The sequence below is a fragment of the Cotesia typhae genome, unplaced genomic scaffold (assembly GCF_013202065.1).
Source record: "Cotesia typhae breed Kobodo isofemale line unplaced genomic scaffold, CoteBio_Ctyphae contig_56, whole genome shotgun sequence".
In the NCBI taxonomy this organism is placed as follows: domain Eukaryota; kingdom Metazoa; phylum Arthropoda; class Insecta; order Hymenoptera; family Braconidae; genus Cotesia; species Cotesia typhae.
The window spans coordinates 1,701,825-1,715,951 of NW_027423760.1; the positions used below are offsets into that span (position 1 = coordinate 1,701,825).

The 14,127-nt window shown below is 39.1% G+C and overlaps 1 protein-coding gene across 1 annotated transcript; it reads right to left on the reverse strand.

The window, feature by feature from the left end:
- Nucleotides 1-2,217: 2,217 nt before the first annotated feature.
- On the reverse strand, nt 2,218-3,582 carry LOC141532060 (uncharacterized). Its single transcript, XM_074250218.1, has 2 exons — nt 3,561-3,582; nt 2,218-3,213 (listed from the first exon to the last, which is right to left on the reverse strand). Exon 2 carries the CDS (start codon nt 3,190-3,192, stop codon nt 2,218-2,220), a length of 975 nt encoding a protein of 324 aa, XP_074106319.1. The 5' UTR covers nt 3,193-3,213; nt 3,561-3,582.
- Nucleotides 3,583-14,127: the final 10,545 nt, after the last annotated feature.

Here is a 14,127-nt window from a genome sequence, read left to right on the forward strand (position 1 = left end):
TATACAAGTAATTTTTTTACGGAGCATTATCAATACATGAGCTCATTTTTTAATGATAATCTTCATTCCCTCGTATAAGAGTATCATAATTTTTCCATCGTCTTTTACTTATGCTGGATCATCCATGCTGACATTGATTTATCCACCTGAAAATGAAATCAATCAATAATTTATATTATTTTTGAGATGTAAATGAATAAATGTTTATCTACTTACTCATAGTTGCCTTGTAGTACATTCAACTTTTTTCTTAAAATCAGAATCCGAATCGCTGATAAACTTAAAAAAAATACAATTAATAATAAAGACATTTAATTATAAAAATTTTAATAAAAAATGATATGGGAAAAGTGGTAGACTATCAAAATAATCAAGTCTAAAAACATTCCGATAGCGGAAGAGCATTAAGTTCCGTTAAAATCTGGAAATAATCAAAATTTATTGTAAGATTCAGGATGATTGTAAATAATGTGATAGTTTGTAAAAAAATTCATATGTTTAAAAGTAGTTAGCCTAATTAATGTAGCTTACATGAAAAATGGTGAAATGTGTAATACGAGTTCTCAAACATTATTAAATAATATTAAAATTATTATTTGTAAATGGCTTTCATGCACAAAAAAATTGTAGTCTTCATAAATTTATTAGTAACCAAACATTTTTCAGGAAGATAAACATTGTCAAAAGAATAAGAAAAAGTCAATATTAATAATTCTTGCTGTACTATAGTCAAAATTTTATGGAGCTGCAATTCCTAACTAATATATTAAAATTCGATGGTAAAGTAAATAACTGTAAGCATACTACGATTAATAATTTTATTTATTTAAATTTTTTTAGGAATTAATTCAATAAAAAAAAAAATATTACATTACTACTGCAACATAAGCATTATTTAATTGTTCATCATAGACGTTGAAGTCTAAAAAAGGTTTATTGACCCACAACGGCATCCGGTAGCATTTACTTTTAATTTCATCGTATGTAATGATAACAGCTTTAGAACTGTCAAGGGATGTGCATAAAAAAACTCCAAAATCTGTTGATTGTTTATTTGAAATTGTATAAAATGGTTGTAAATCTTTAAAAAAATAAACAGCAAAATAATAATCGTTGTTACAAAAAATTATATTTTTGATAATACCGATTTGACTGTTCTGAGTAATTATTGTGTTATCTGTATTTTGAATAAAGAAAAAAAAAGATGGTGTTTGTAAATTTTCGTATTGTGTGGATATGTTTTCGATTGCACTAACAATTGGACCGCAGTCATGAGTGTTGTAAGGTTTAAACTTTTCAGTATTGATGTTATTAGTGATGGGGAATCGGGCCTCTTCTTGAATTCTTTTATATACTTGTTGGAGTGGTTTATCCGGTTTTCTGACAAATTCCCGATATTTGGGCATGTTATTTTCATAAGGGAAAGCTGAAATTGAATCTAAAGGACCATACAATTTGTAATCAGCAACAAGATGTAAAATGCCATGTGCATTGTATGTAAGAAATTGTAAACCGTGAATATCTTCGGCTTCAAGTACAAAGGTTTTTAATGATTCATCAGCAAAATCTAAATTTTCGGGAGAAGACGAATGATTCAATAAAACCCGCATTGATGAATGAAGCAATAAGAAGTGATTGTACTGCTTATCACTGATAACACCTCGGAAAACGACAATCAATGTATATAATAACATTTGCCGGAATTCTGTTGCTTTAAAATTACTAAATTGATCTAACCCCCGAGGGTTACGAGCAAATTCGCGTGGACAGTATAATTGAAGTGTTGTAAATCTATTAGACAAAATATTTTTTTAAAAGTTGGCAATTTTGGGGGTTACATTTTCCAAACACAACCGATTCTATCATTTTCTTCACTACGCCTAAGCACACTAGGTGCATATAATCAAATGGTACTTGCTGAACTAAATCTAGTGATAAATCATCTAAAGCTGATTTTCCTTTATTATGATCGACGTCTGTGAGCAATCGATATTCTTCATTTGTTCTTAATTTGAAATTTATACCGGGAAAACGCTTTGAGTTGATATGTGTAATACCTTTTAAATGACATTTTGAGCAAGGATAATCTGAGTTGTGACCGTAATGATTTAAAACGTATGAACGAGCTGGAGCATCCGCAATGAAACATCTAATTTTGATAGGAATTATTTTATCATTGAAAGTAATGCCCCCTTTTTATGAATTGCGTTTACTTCATTAACAAAATCTAAAAAAATCTTTAGCAGAGTTTGGCTTCTGTGTACCCCCGTACATGCCGACAAGCTCTGGTTTATCATACTCTAAATTAACGACTCTAAACTGTATAGGCCACATTTGTATTTCTTTATTCAATTCTGCTCCGTCAGTACTGAAATCTATAAGCAATTCAGAAGGAATCGATTCTATAGCTACACGATTCAATATAGATTTTAACATGACTTCTAATCCTAGATGTATGTATTCTCCCGGGGCAATAGATTTTGTCCCAATTTTATCTCGCGGAGTCTTCAATAATGACCGGGTATCTTTAGGTAAGAATTTTAATAGCGGGTGAGCTCGTAAAACATTTAATAAAGCATTCCCTTGAACCTGATTAATTTTATTATGAACTATACATTTAGAAAGATTTAATTTTAATGTTTCTTCAGTAGATAAAATTCCTGTAGGTTTATTCATGTTTTTAGGCTCGTTTGTTCTCGAATTATTATTAGTTTGTAAGATTTCATGTGTTTCTTCACTATTACCACTGTCATTAATTTTTAAACTGATATTACTGTTATCTAAAAAAGTAGGAGCTGTATTATGTTGTATGAAATCAGAAATAGTCACAGTCTTGTCTGATGTCAAATTTTCGTTACAATTATCTAATAATATCGTCGGCGGTGATGCAGAGACTAAATTATCAATATTAAAATTATTACTATTTGTCTCTGGCACTAAAGAGCAGCCAGCGTCAGCAACATTTTCAGACTCGCTATTTTCAATGATATTGATACTAATTATTTCATCATTATTTAGATTATTAGAGATAGTAGGAGTTGAATGTAAATTAGATCTTTCAATATTTTTTAACTCGGAATCTAATGAGTCAACATATACTTTCCTACGTTTGCGCTTCCCGTCGTTTGATAATTCATCCCATGATTTCCGAACTCCTGGACGATTGTCAAGATGAAATTTAACTGGATCCATTTCGTTCAGAAAATTATTAACCTATAAATTCAAATAAATGTAAATTAAAATTGATCAAATACATTTTTTCACGAAAAATAATATAAGTACATTTATCGTACTTTGTTAATGTAAGTTTTACTTTTTTATTGTTATTAATTTTTCAAATTTTATAATGAAATTAACGGTATTGCAATGTAGTTAAATAAAATAACAAATTTATGATAACAAAAAATGTTATGTGATTCTATTTCCGTCAAAGCTAATATTTACATTGAATTATATTTTTTATGATGGCAAACTAACGCCACATCCATACAACGCACATTACAACGAGTAATAATTAATTTGATTTCAATTATATATAAAAATAGGTTATAAATAATTACCTCTGAAATTAAAAATTTTAGTTTATTCTTTTTATTTCAACTTAATAATGTATCCACCTTATAATAATCAATTACTTTCTTTGAAAAAAAACATCAACAATGGCCTCAGTGGTTATGATGTTTTACATATACAATTACACTTGGTTTCAAGAAAGTACAGCGTAGTTACGTACGTGTATATGTATGTGTGTTAAAGTATCGTATAACGTATAACGTGCAACTCGGATTGGGCTACACACAAGCGCATGCACAGCTTTTAGCCGCGTAAATCTTCGCGCATACTCTCCTTCACCTTCAATAACTTTAGTCTATAATTACTCCAGCCAAAGAAAGGTTCCCCACTCCATCTTTTTACTAGAATTATTATAGCCTGACTGACTAAACCAAACGGTTCTTTAGCTGAAAAGACTTAACAGTCAAGATTCCTTGTTCTGGGTACAGACAACCCCATTAAGTGCAACTAAAAGACAATCAAGCGTCACTGTCTTAGCAATTTTTTTTTTCGCGTGCTATCAGCCGAAAAATATTATATTAATTAAATTGTAATAATTAAAATTGTTCTGTTACAAGTCGTGTATAAATTTGCAGATTTCTAAAAGAATAATAAATTAGAAGTTTCTGCGAGGATTTTTCGTGTAAAAGATATTGACAAGATGTCTAATTCACAAAAGGTTAGTTTTATGAGATAAATAAATGATAAAATTTGCATGGCATGTGTTATGTCCGAATTAATTATAGTTAAATAATCAATTGATAGAGTGGGCCTTGAGGAGGCTCGGACATGTTTTGTGATAGATTTTCTCTTGTAGGTAACTACAAGAGTTTTATTTTTAATGTGGATTTCGAACGCCTCCTGGTAACCAGGGTTCCTAATGGCGAATTCAGAGAGTAGTCGATAACAAAACTGAACTTACTGCCGTTCCTTATGAATTTAATTGTTAGTTGGGATTTTGAATTGCTGATCGGTAGATCCTGGACTGGTTTCTCTTCCTTCCCCCGTGGTTGAGATCGATGTAATGAAAGAGGTTCGGGAACTAATCTTAGAAATGATGGATTCCACGATATTCGGAGTTTTACCGTTTATTCGATATTTAGCCCTACGGGCGTGGCGCACTCAATGCACAATATTTCACTTAATAACTATTCACTTATAACTAAATTTTATGATTTAGAATGTTTATTATGAGTTCGTGAACAGAGTAACGACTCAGGCGGATACTTAGATTCGCCTGTAATTAATTAATAGATCAAAAGTTAGAATTTAGAGAAAGATATCACTACGGACAACGGGGCCCTCGTTCCTGCTCGAAGAGCCCACTGGCGCGGTTCGTAGAAGATATAAATTAAAGAATCAAATAGGACAGTGAATTTAGAAATCTGTATAAGCGACCTAGTGCTTTATACCGCCTCGTACGTAACGCGGTACAAGGACACACACGGGTTCTACGAGGATAGCTTCCCTCGTATTCTTTGATAAAAGATTGAACGCGCGTTCCGTGGTGCTTAGGGTTTTTGAAGACTCGGGTCGCGACTTTTGGAGGGGAATTGAATTTAGTTATTGGTCTAAAATTGCTAGTTTGACAGAACGTGGGCACGGTGTGTTCATGGCGTGATCGAGGTGTTGTCCGTGCGATTGTCCATCAAAGTGCAAGCGGTGCACTTTTCGTCGCGAGGCAGAGACCCTGAGTGTTATATGAGGCGACGCCGGATATAACAGCATCCCCCCCCCAAAGAAGGGGTGCCCTGGCATCCCTGCTTTTGAAAATTCGGGTGTCTTCCTCACGCCGGGAAGTCATCGCTTGACTTTACTTCTTATTTAATAGTTTTATTTTTAACATTGTAATATTTATTTTTCATTTATTGAGTGCGCTTTGCCCTTTACAAGAATACATATGTATAGTAGTAAGTAATTTATTGTATATAGTTAAAAAGTTATTTTATATGTTCGATTTGCTGCGTTCTATATTGCAGATTGCTTTTTATAAAAGATTGTCGGAAGAGTTATTCTTCATCATAGAGGGAAAGAAGAGAGGAGGAAATTAAAACAGAATTAAAAATAATATTAATAAAAATTTAAGAATATGCTTTAAATTTTCGTTGTTATTGATTCTCCCTTTTTCTTTCTCTCTCGCGGTAAAACATATAGGTAAGATGTATGTGCTTAATTCTAATGTTTATTTAATAAAATAATAATAAAAAAGTTAAAAAAAAATATATATATAAAATGAAGAATATATAGATATAAATGTAATTTTTACGTAGATATTTTCTGTTTTGTTTTTAATTTTTATTTGATTTTAGTCGTAGTCGTAGTCGGCTAGTCGGATGCCGGTCCGGGATGGCGTTGATGGTGGTAGATTTTGTCGTCCATGAACTCCCGGTAGATTCTGTTGGCGTCTTGCTGGTCCTGGAGATCTTGGTCGAGTTGGGCACGTAGAAACTATGTCCGTGAATTCAAATGTTTCGTTCATCTTTCCTTGGACCGATTTTTGTTTTCTTATTTTAAATTTTTGTAGAGGTTTGAGGCAGGCGAAACAGCAACCGCAGTAATAATATCCTACAAAGAGTGTGGAGAATGTTATAATTGAAAGCACTGCGCCTGTGTTTGCGGCTGTGAGGTACCGATGCTTTGATTCTTCTTGGTGGTGGAGTCCAATTCTCGTGAGTCTATTCTCGTTACCTTCGAGGCTGTCGCCCCATGGTGAGAGTAGGGTGTTTTCCCCTACTGGTTCTTCGGCGATGTTTGTCAGCAGATGAGGTGGCCTAGGTTTTTCGGTGAGGTTAGTTACCAGATGGGTTAAGTTTATGGTGGGGAAGGCGAAGATACCGATTGTGTCTGTTTCTTCTTCGGTCCCTTTGATTATGGTATGATTATTTGTTAGGACGCAGCCGGGGACAAGGTGAAGGTACCCGAGCCGTGGATCTGATGTTCAATGCGTATTTTTGAGTCGCATGTTGTTACAAAGTTTTCTGGATTACAGGTGGAGTAGGCCCAGTAATTCGATTGGTGTAATTTTATTAGTTGTGTTGAACATTTAGGCAATATTCGGACATCGCATTGTTTCATGATTACGTTGTTTGGATTTAGGTAAAGCTGTAGTTCGCACTCTGTGTTGTCCTTTACTGGTTTGAGGGGGACGCTAATTTCACAGGCTAAGTCTGTCGAAATTGTTTTGCAATTTTTGATGGTTTCCGAGTCCGCTAAGAAGTATTGATTTTGGAAGGCGTCTATTGCGAGATAATCTTTGCTTGGTCGGATCAGTAAGCTTCTTATGGCTCCTCCGATTGTTTGAGGGACAGGTATAGGTCTTATCTGATACAGTTGGAATGTGATTTGGTTGAACAATGGTAGGGTGATTATAATCATAAATTTATTATCTATTCTTCCCGTGTTCACCTTTGCAATGTTGGATAGGGCTTGGAGATTTATGTGGTCCACTGGTTGGGGTGGATTTAGGTTGGGAAAACGTATTGTAATGTCTCTTGTCGCGTTTCTCAGTTGGTCAGGTGAGAGGATTCCTCCTGGGACGACTCCTCTTTTGGCGTCTTCTATCGCCGACTCAGCTTCTTTGAGGTAGCGTAGTAGACTCGTTATTCTGTGTACTCTTTCGTCGGCTCTTTGCATAAAGTGTAGACGTAGCTTCATTTTCTCGATTTCGCTCCCGACCTTGGTCGCGTAGTGATTGATGGTGTTGGAGAGCAGAGTGACTCTGGCCTTAGTATTGTTTTGATCGGAGATGATTTTGTTTATTTCTGATTTTATTATATGCGTTGAGTTGTTTACGAGTGTTGTTATCTCTCTTTGGTCGTTGTATAATTTATCTATTTCTTGAGAAATGTGTTCGTGGTCGTCGTAATCCATAAGTCCGAAGGCTTTTCGAGCTATGGATCCTACGAATCCAAACCAGGGCGTGCGTCGGTCGCGGGTTTTAATTGGGCTGGTACCGTTTGCCTGTTTTAGATTTTGTGTTAGTCGATTGATTATATCTTCTCTGTCTCTTTCTAGGTCCTTTAATATAGCCTCTTTTCCCAGGAATGCGCACTCCGGGGGAGAGAAGTATGACAGACAGGTTTTGCGGCTTTCTTTATCACCGTGTGTCGTTATCTCTTGCCAAGGGGATATATTGATGATGGTTCCGACGTCTATGGTAGAGATTATTTTCCATTCTCTTTCTATCAGATGGATAGTTTTGTATTTTTCATACAGGATTCCTGGATTGGATGAAGCCGGTTGGATTATTATAGCGTTTTGACCTGATTCCCCAAAGATGATGAGTAGGCAGCATATGTTGACTTGCAGTAGCCGCATGTTTTATTATATTTAAAAAAAAATTTTTTTTGTGTATCGTGTTACTCGGCGTGGGATGTGATCGTCTGTAACAGGAGGTTTATTTATTCAATAGCTCTTTTCAGTTTACTTGGATGTTTGATTATGCGTTTTCCATTGGGAAGTTCTAATATCAGACAGCCCTTATCGGTAATCCCTACGATCTCAAAAGGGCCTTTATAGTAGGTATCGAGTTTATTTTTTCGAGTTTCGTTCAAATTATAAGCGAAATCTCCTACTTGAAAATCTATTGGGTGTAAATTTTTATCGGATCTTTCTTTAGATCTTAATTTTGATTCGACAAGTGAATCGCGAGCAACACTCCGAGTGTGACTTAATCGATTCATTAGGTCAATCAGATAGTCGGGATATGTTTCAATTTTTTCATAATCGGGAAACTCGGTTGGAGCGCGAGCCTTTTTATCGAAAACTAACTCGTGAGGCGTGAATTTTGTCCCACTATGGACTGAGGTGTTATAGTTAAACATGGCCATAGGTAAGTATTCATCCCAGTCTGAGAAGGATTCGACAAACACTCTGAGATATTCGACAAGAGTTTGATGGCTTCTCTCCAGTGATCCGTTGGCTTGGGGATAGTATCCCGAAGTTGTTACTCTTCTTATTTTTAATATTTCTGACATTTTTGTTAAAAGTTTTGAGGTGAATGATGTTCCTCTATCCGACAAGATCGTTCTCGGACAACCGTATAGGCAAATATATTGATTGATCAGGGCTTCTGCGATCGTTTGGGTCCTGATATCCGGTATTGCTATAGCAGCGCAATGTTTTGTAAAATTATCCTGTATGGTGAGGATATGTACGTTGCCTCTTGCGGTCATAGGTAGTGATCCTACGGTGTCGATTGAGATTTTTTCGAAAGCGTCGGACGGTGTATCGGTGATTACCATAGGTTGTTTAGTTTTTATTCTGGATAGTTTCTTTTGTTGACACGTGTCGCATCTCAGGATGTATTGATAAATTTGTTCTTTCATTCCTGGCCAGTAGAAATTTTCTCTTATTCTCCAGTAAGTCTTGAGGACTCCTTTATGTCCTCCGATTAGGCTGGCGTGTTTTTCTTTGATGATTTCGGGCCGTAGTTCTTCGGCTGGTACAGAAATTTCTCCGTCACAGAGTGTTATTTGTACCGGGCAGTCTCGTAGCTCTCTCAGCAGGTGTTGTTGTATATTTATGGAACCGAATCCATCTCCCTTTTTAGCCATTCTTAGGGAGTGAATTTCGTAACGTTCTAGTGCGAGACGAAAGCTTTGAAGGCCGTTTATCAAATCTTCACTAGATATTTTAGTCCGATGATATTCTCCGACAAAGATAGAGAAAACCCGATATTTGCCAATTTTTGTCACCAGGACGTCTCCTTTACATGGCTTGGCCTGTTTCAGGTCGTCAACATCGATGAATTTGAGGTCGCGGAGTAGCTTTGCTGTTGGAGTGGCTAGTTCGCAGTCTGTAGTGAGGAAGTGAGCGATGTTATCTCGAGCGTAGGTGAGTCCATCTCGGCTATTTAATAGTTCCACTACTCTCAGTTCATCGGGTCTATCTGAGACTAGTACTTCCGGGTTTATTGATTTTTCCATCCCCCCCTCTAGGTTTTTGTTTAGAGGCTGGTTATTATTTGGGACTATTTCCACATCGGAGGATGTTTCTAGTGGTTCTATGGTGATTGCTGCTTTTCTTTCGGGACCGTGAGGTCTCAATGGCGTGGGAGAGTTATTTTTTGCCGGTGGAGTTGTTATTTCTGGATTTTGTTGAGCAGTAGGGGTGACGGATGTTTCTCGAGGGGTTGTGTCTTCTTCCTCGTTTGGTAACTCTGGAGACATAGGTGGACTATTTGTTATGTCCGGAGTTCGAGGAATAGGTTCCAGGAACGAGACTGTCTTTTTCGATTTTTCGGTGTTCTCGGGCGCTGTAGAAGTAGTTGCTACAGGGGATCTGAAGTCTAGGAATCGGCTGGAGCTTGCGCCAGGTGAGTCTGTGGTATTTATTGTAGGTAGTTCTGATAGTCTGGTCCTCACCTGAGTGATGACAGAGTGATCTGGTATAGGTCTATACGGGGTTGACCCTTGGTGAACGCTTGTGTCGATTATTGATCTTGACTCTGGATCCCACTTGATACCCTGGGATTCAAAATTTTCTATCATTGTACGAATTAAAGTTGGTGTTTCGGGGGCTAATTGGATAGTGGTATCAGTGATGTCAGATCTAGGTGATAGGCCATCGGTAGGAGATTTTTCTTGATTACTCTCTGGGTTTTCTGTTGTAGGTTGAGCTAAGACCACTGTATCGTCTGGCTCGCTGATGGCACTGGTACTATCTCGGTCCTCGTTAGCTTCTTCGGATATAAACTCGTTTATGGTTATTTCGGCTTCTTCACTGGTTTCTCCGGGCTCTTCTTCTTCGTTGAAGGTTTTTTCTAATGCTTTTGTTTGTCGGGAAGCTTCGATGGACCTTTTCACTTCCTTTATCACATCGGGGCTCGGTGCCTGTAAGGGACTCCACCAACGGGGGTTTCCTTTGGGGATTGTTGGTGATAGGGGAGGACGGGATGGTGTGAGGTTTTGGTCATCTGATAACTCTTCAAATGTTCTTATGGGTTTTTGGACGTTGGGAGTATTTTCAGTTGAGGATTGAGTGATTTCCCTAGATGATTCTGTCTGTTGTGGTGCTACGGGGGTCTCTTCTTCTTCTTCGTCTCCATCGTCGCCGGAGTCAAAATAGGCCGGGGGAGTTAGTTCCCTAATTGAATCTCTAGCTGGTAGAGATGGGTTAGCTTCCCCCCCTCTAGGCTTTGGAGTGTGGAAGACATCGTCCTCTCCTACGTGATGTTGAGCCAACCCTTGGGCTTCTTCGTCGTTGCTGGAGGTGACGGGTTCTATGTAGTTAATGGGATTTTTATGAGATCCTCTGCGTAGTTCAGACCGTAATCGGGAGGCAATCGTTTGTCGAATCTCTGGAGCGCTCTTGAGAACTGGCCGATTTTTTGATCCTAAAGGTCGTCCAGGGCGACGTTTTGGAGGATCTGCTGTGATTTTCTCAACTCCTGTTGCCGGTAACAAGACGGCTTCTGGTATGTTTTCTTGGCTGGTGATTCCAGAGGGTTCGTTAGGCGTGCTCTCTTTTTCCTGGTCCTCTTGTTTTTCTTCTGGACGTCCTGTAGGGTTGTATGAGAGTGCGTCCGCGTACTGATCTCCGACGTTGGTCCGGATAGCGACCTTGAAGTGAAATTCGTTGATTTTAGATCGCCATTTCCGTTGTCTGTCTGTGAGATCGTGCGTGTTTCGTAGCCAGGCTACGCAGGCTCTTTTTGTTTGAACGGTGAATCTTTTACCGTATAAGTAAGGCCGGAAGTGTTGGATGGTATACACAACGGCGAGACATTCCTTTTCGTCCGGAGTATAGCGTAGTTCTGCGTCACGTAAGACTCTGGATGTGCAAGCTACGATTTTTTCATTTTTATCTAAATTTTTAGCTGAGTCAGTGGAGTCTAATTCTTGGCTCAAGATACCCGCTATGCCTTCTTCCGAAGAACTGACCGCTAAGATGAAAGGCTTGTCGAGATCTGGGAATGAAAGGGTTGAATTTTCGCATAGGGCGTTCTTGATGTCTTGAATGGCCTTTTCGGCCTTTTCGGACCACTTAAAAGGTTTCGTTTTTCGAGTTAAATCGGTTAACGGTTTAGCTCGAAGAGCGTAATTATTGATGAATCGACGATAGTAGTTTGCCAGGCCGAGGAATTTTCTCATCTCTCGTTGATTACGTGGATTCGGAGCGTCACGGATTGCTTGAATTTTCTTAGGATCAGGTTTCACTCCGTCTCGAGAGATGACATGTCCGAGATAGTCAACTTCTGAGCACAAAAATTTACATTTGTCTGGTTGAAGTGTGAGTCCTGCATCTCGGAGTACTTGAAATAATCGTCGGAGACGGACTCCGTGTTCTTCTAGAGAACGGGCGTGGAGGACGATATCGTCTAAATAAATTAATATCCATGGTAAACAGCTCAAGGTTGAATCCATCATCCTTTGGAACGTGGCTGGAGCTCCTTCTAGTCCAAAGGGCATTCTAGCGTACTCGAAGTGTCCGAATGGAGTGGAGAATGCAGTTTTATGGGCGTCTTCGGGGTCCATTTCTATTTGATGAAACCCACTGGCAAGATCGAAGACGCTGAAGTAGTGAGCGTCTCCTAGTTGATCCAGAATACCGACTATAGAAGGTAATGGATAGGCGTCTCCTATGGAAATTTTATTTAGGTCTCTGAAGTCGATTACCATTCTCCATTTCTTGACTCCTTTTTTAGGGTCTGCTTTCTTTGGGACGACCCATACCGGGGAGTTGTATGGAGATTTAGAGTTCCGTATAATTCCCTGTTCCATCAAGCTGTCAATTTGCCGTTGAATTTCGTCCTGGTGTTGTTTAGGGAAACGATATTGTTTTACGTTGATTGGTTTATCAGTTGTAGTCGGAATCTTACAGGTAGCTCGATTCGAACATCCTAATTTGTCACCAGGTAGGTGAAAGATGTCGGTGAAGTCTTGGACAATGTTGGTGATTTGTTGACGTTGTTCAATATCTAGATGTTGTAGTGGAAATTTGTTTAAGATTTCCGTTGTCCGTTGTTCGATGGTCTTGATCTTTGCTGGACCGTCGTCTGAAGAGTCACTGGAACTGTTGAGAGGCTCTTCAACGTGGAATTCATATTCTTCGAGGGTTTGGGGGTATAGTTCGATCAGGACGGGCTCGTCAGTTGTATTAATCACCATACAGGTGGCCATTCCTCCGTCTACTGTTACTAAAGCTTCGCCCATGAATAGGCCTATTGGAAGGTCTATTCGAGGCAAATATCCTTGGGTCAGTTCTGGATTTTTGATGGGAACTGGAGCGAACATTTTTGTTCTAGGAGGTACGGTAAAGATAGGCGGTTCGAAGATGTCCAGGCTAAAAGGAATGGGTTCTAGAGGTCGAGCCATGACGGTGAGAGTTTGTTCGTAATATGAGATCTCGGCTTTTTCATGGTCTAACCAGTCGTTTCCGAGTATCCCCACTCCAGGGACCGGTAGATCTTCTCGGCTTACTTGGCATTGAACTGGTAGGCCGAAAATTTTTAACTCGACTGTACCGAGCGTTTGTACTGCTTCGCCGCTGATTCCCCGTGCGATTAATCGGTTATTCGGGTTTATGTAAGTTCCAGGCCGAAGAGCTGATTTATTGATGATTGTGACGTCTCCTCCTGTGTCTATGATGAAGCGTTGATATTTTCCGAGTAGAAGCGGACATGCTAATTCGATCTTGGGGCCACCGCCTACCGCGAGTATTTGGTATTCGCAGGATCCTCGCTTGATGATGAATGGGATCGGCCGAACTGGTTGGCTTCTCAAGACCATTGTGTGCCAATAAAAGGAGATGTTAGCTTGTTCTTTGGCGAAAAATTCGCTACCGAGGATGGCTAGATAGCCTCCTAGTCGGCGAGGTACTATTCGGAACGGGATGGCCTTGTCGAACAGGGTGAGTCTGACGAGGCCGATGATCGGTTGTTTGTTTGTTCCAATCCCCCCCACTTGTCCGAGATTTTCACAGGCGAAGGTGGCGTCATCTGCTAAGGCTTCGATGCTGATGAAATTGTAGTTTGCTCCGGAATCAATCAGTATTTCGCAGTTGGAGTTGAGAAATTTTGGATTTTTAACTGTGATTACTGGTCCTCGGCCGGTGACTAGGGCGATTCCGTTTACTGGTTGTATTGACGGTACATGGCTGCCGTCATTTGTCGAGGTAGTGGGGGCTGGCTCGTCTTTACCTCGGTCTGGCGAGCGCCCAGCAAGTTTAAAGAAGGCTCTAAAGGATCTTCTTCTTTCTTGAGGTTTCTTTTAGGGCAGCCGGGGCAGTTGCAGATCTCGGAACTTTTAATATGTCTTTCTAGCAGTACTGGTGATGACTCGGAGTATATCCCTGTTGGAGTAACTGGAGGTGGTCCTTGCGGATGTGTTGATGGCACAGTTCCGTGTGTTCTTGTTTGCTGGTATTGGGGACGTTGATTTTTAGGAAGATATTCGGGGTTTTGGGGGGGATAATGGGGATTAGGTTGAGGGCAGTATTGAGGATTATACTGAGGGTTATAGGGTGCACGGGAGGTGTAGGGTTTGTAGGAGGGATTATAGTTTCCAAGGAAATTTGGATTTTGATATGGGGTTCGATATTGGGTGTAATTGTTGTTGTGAGGACGATTATTGT

Bases quoted from the DNA above. Each gene is read 5' to 3' on its own strand.
- LOC141532060 (XM_074250218.1), bottom strand. From the start codon at position 3,192: ATGGATCCAGTTAAATTTCATCTTGACAATCGTCCAGGAGTTCGGAAA.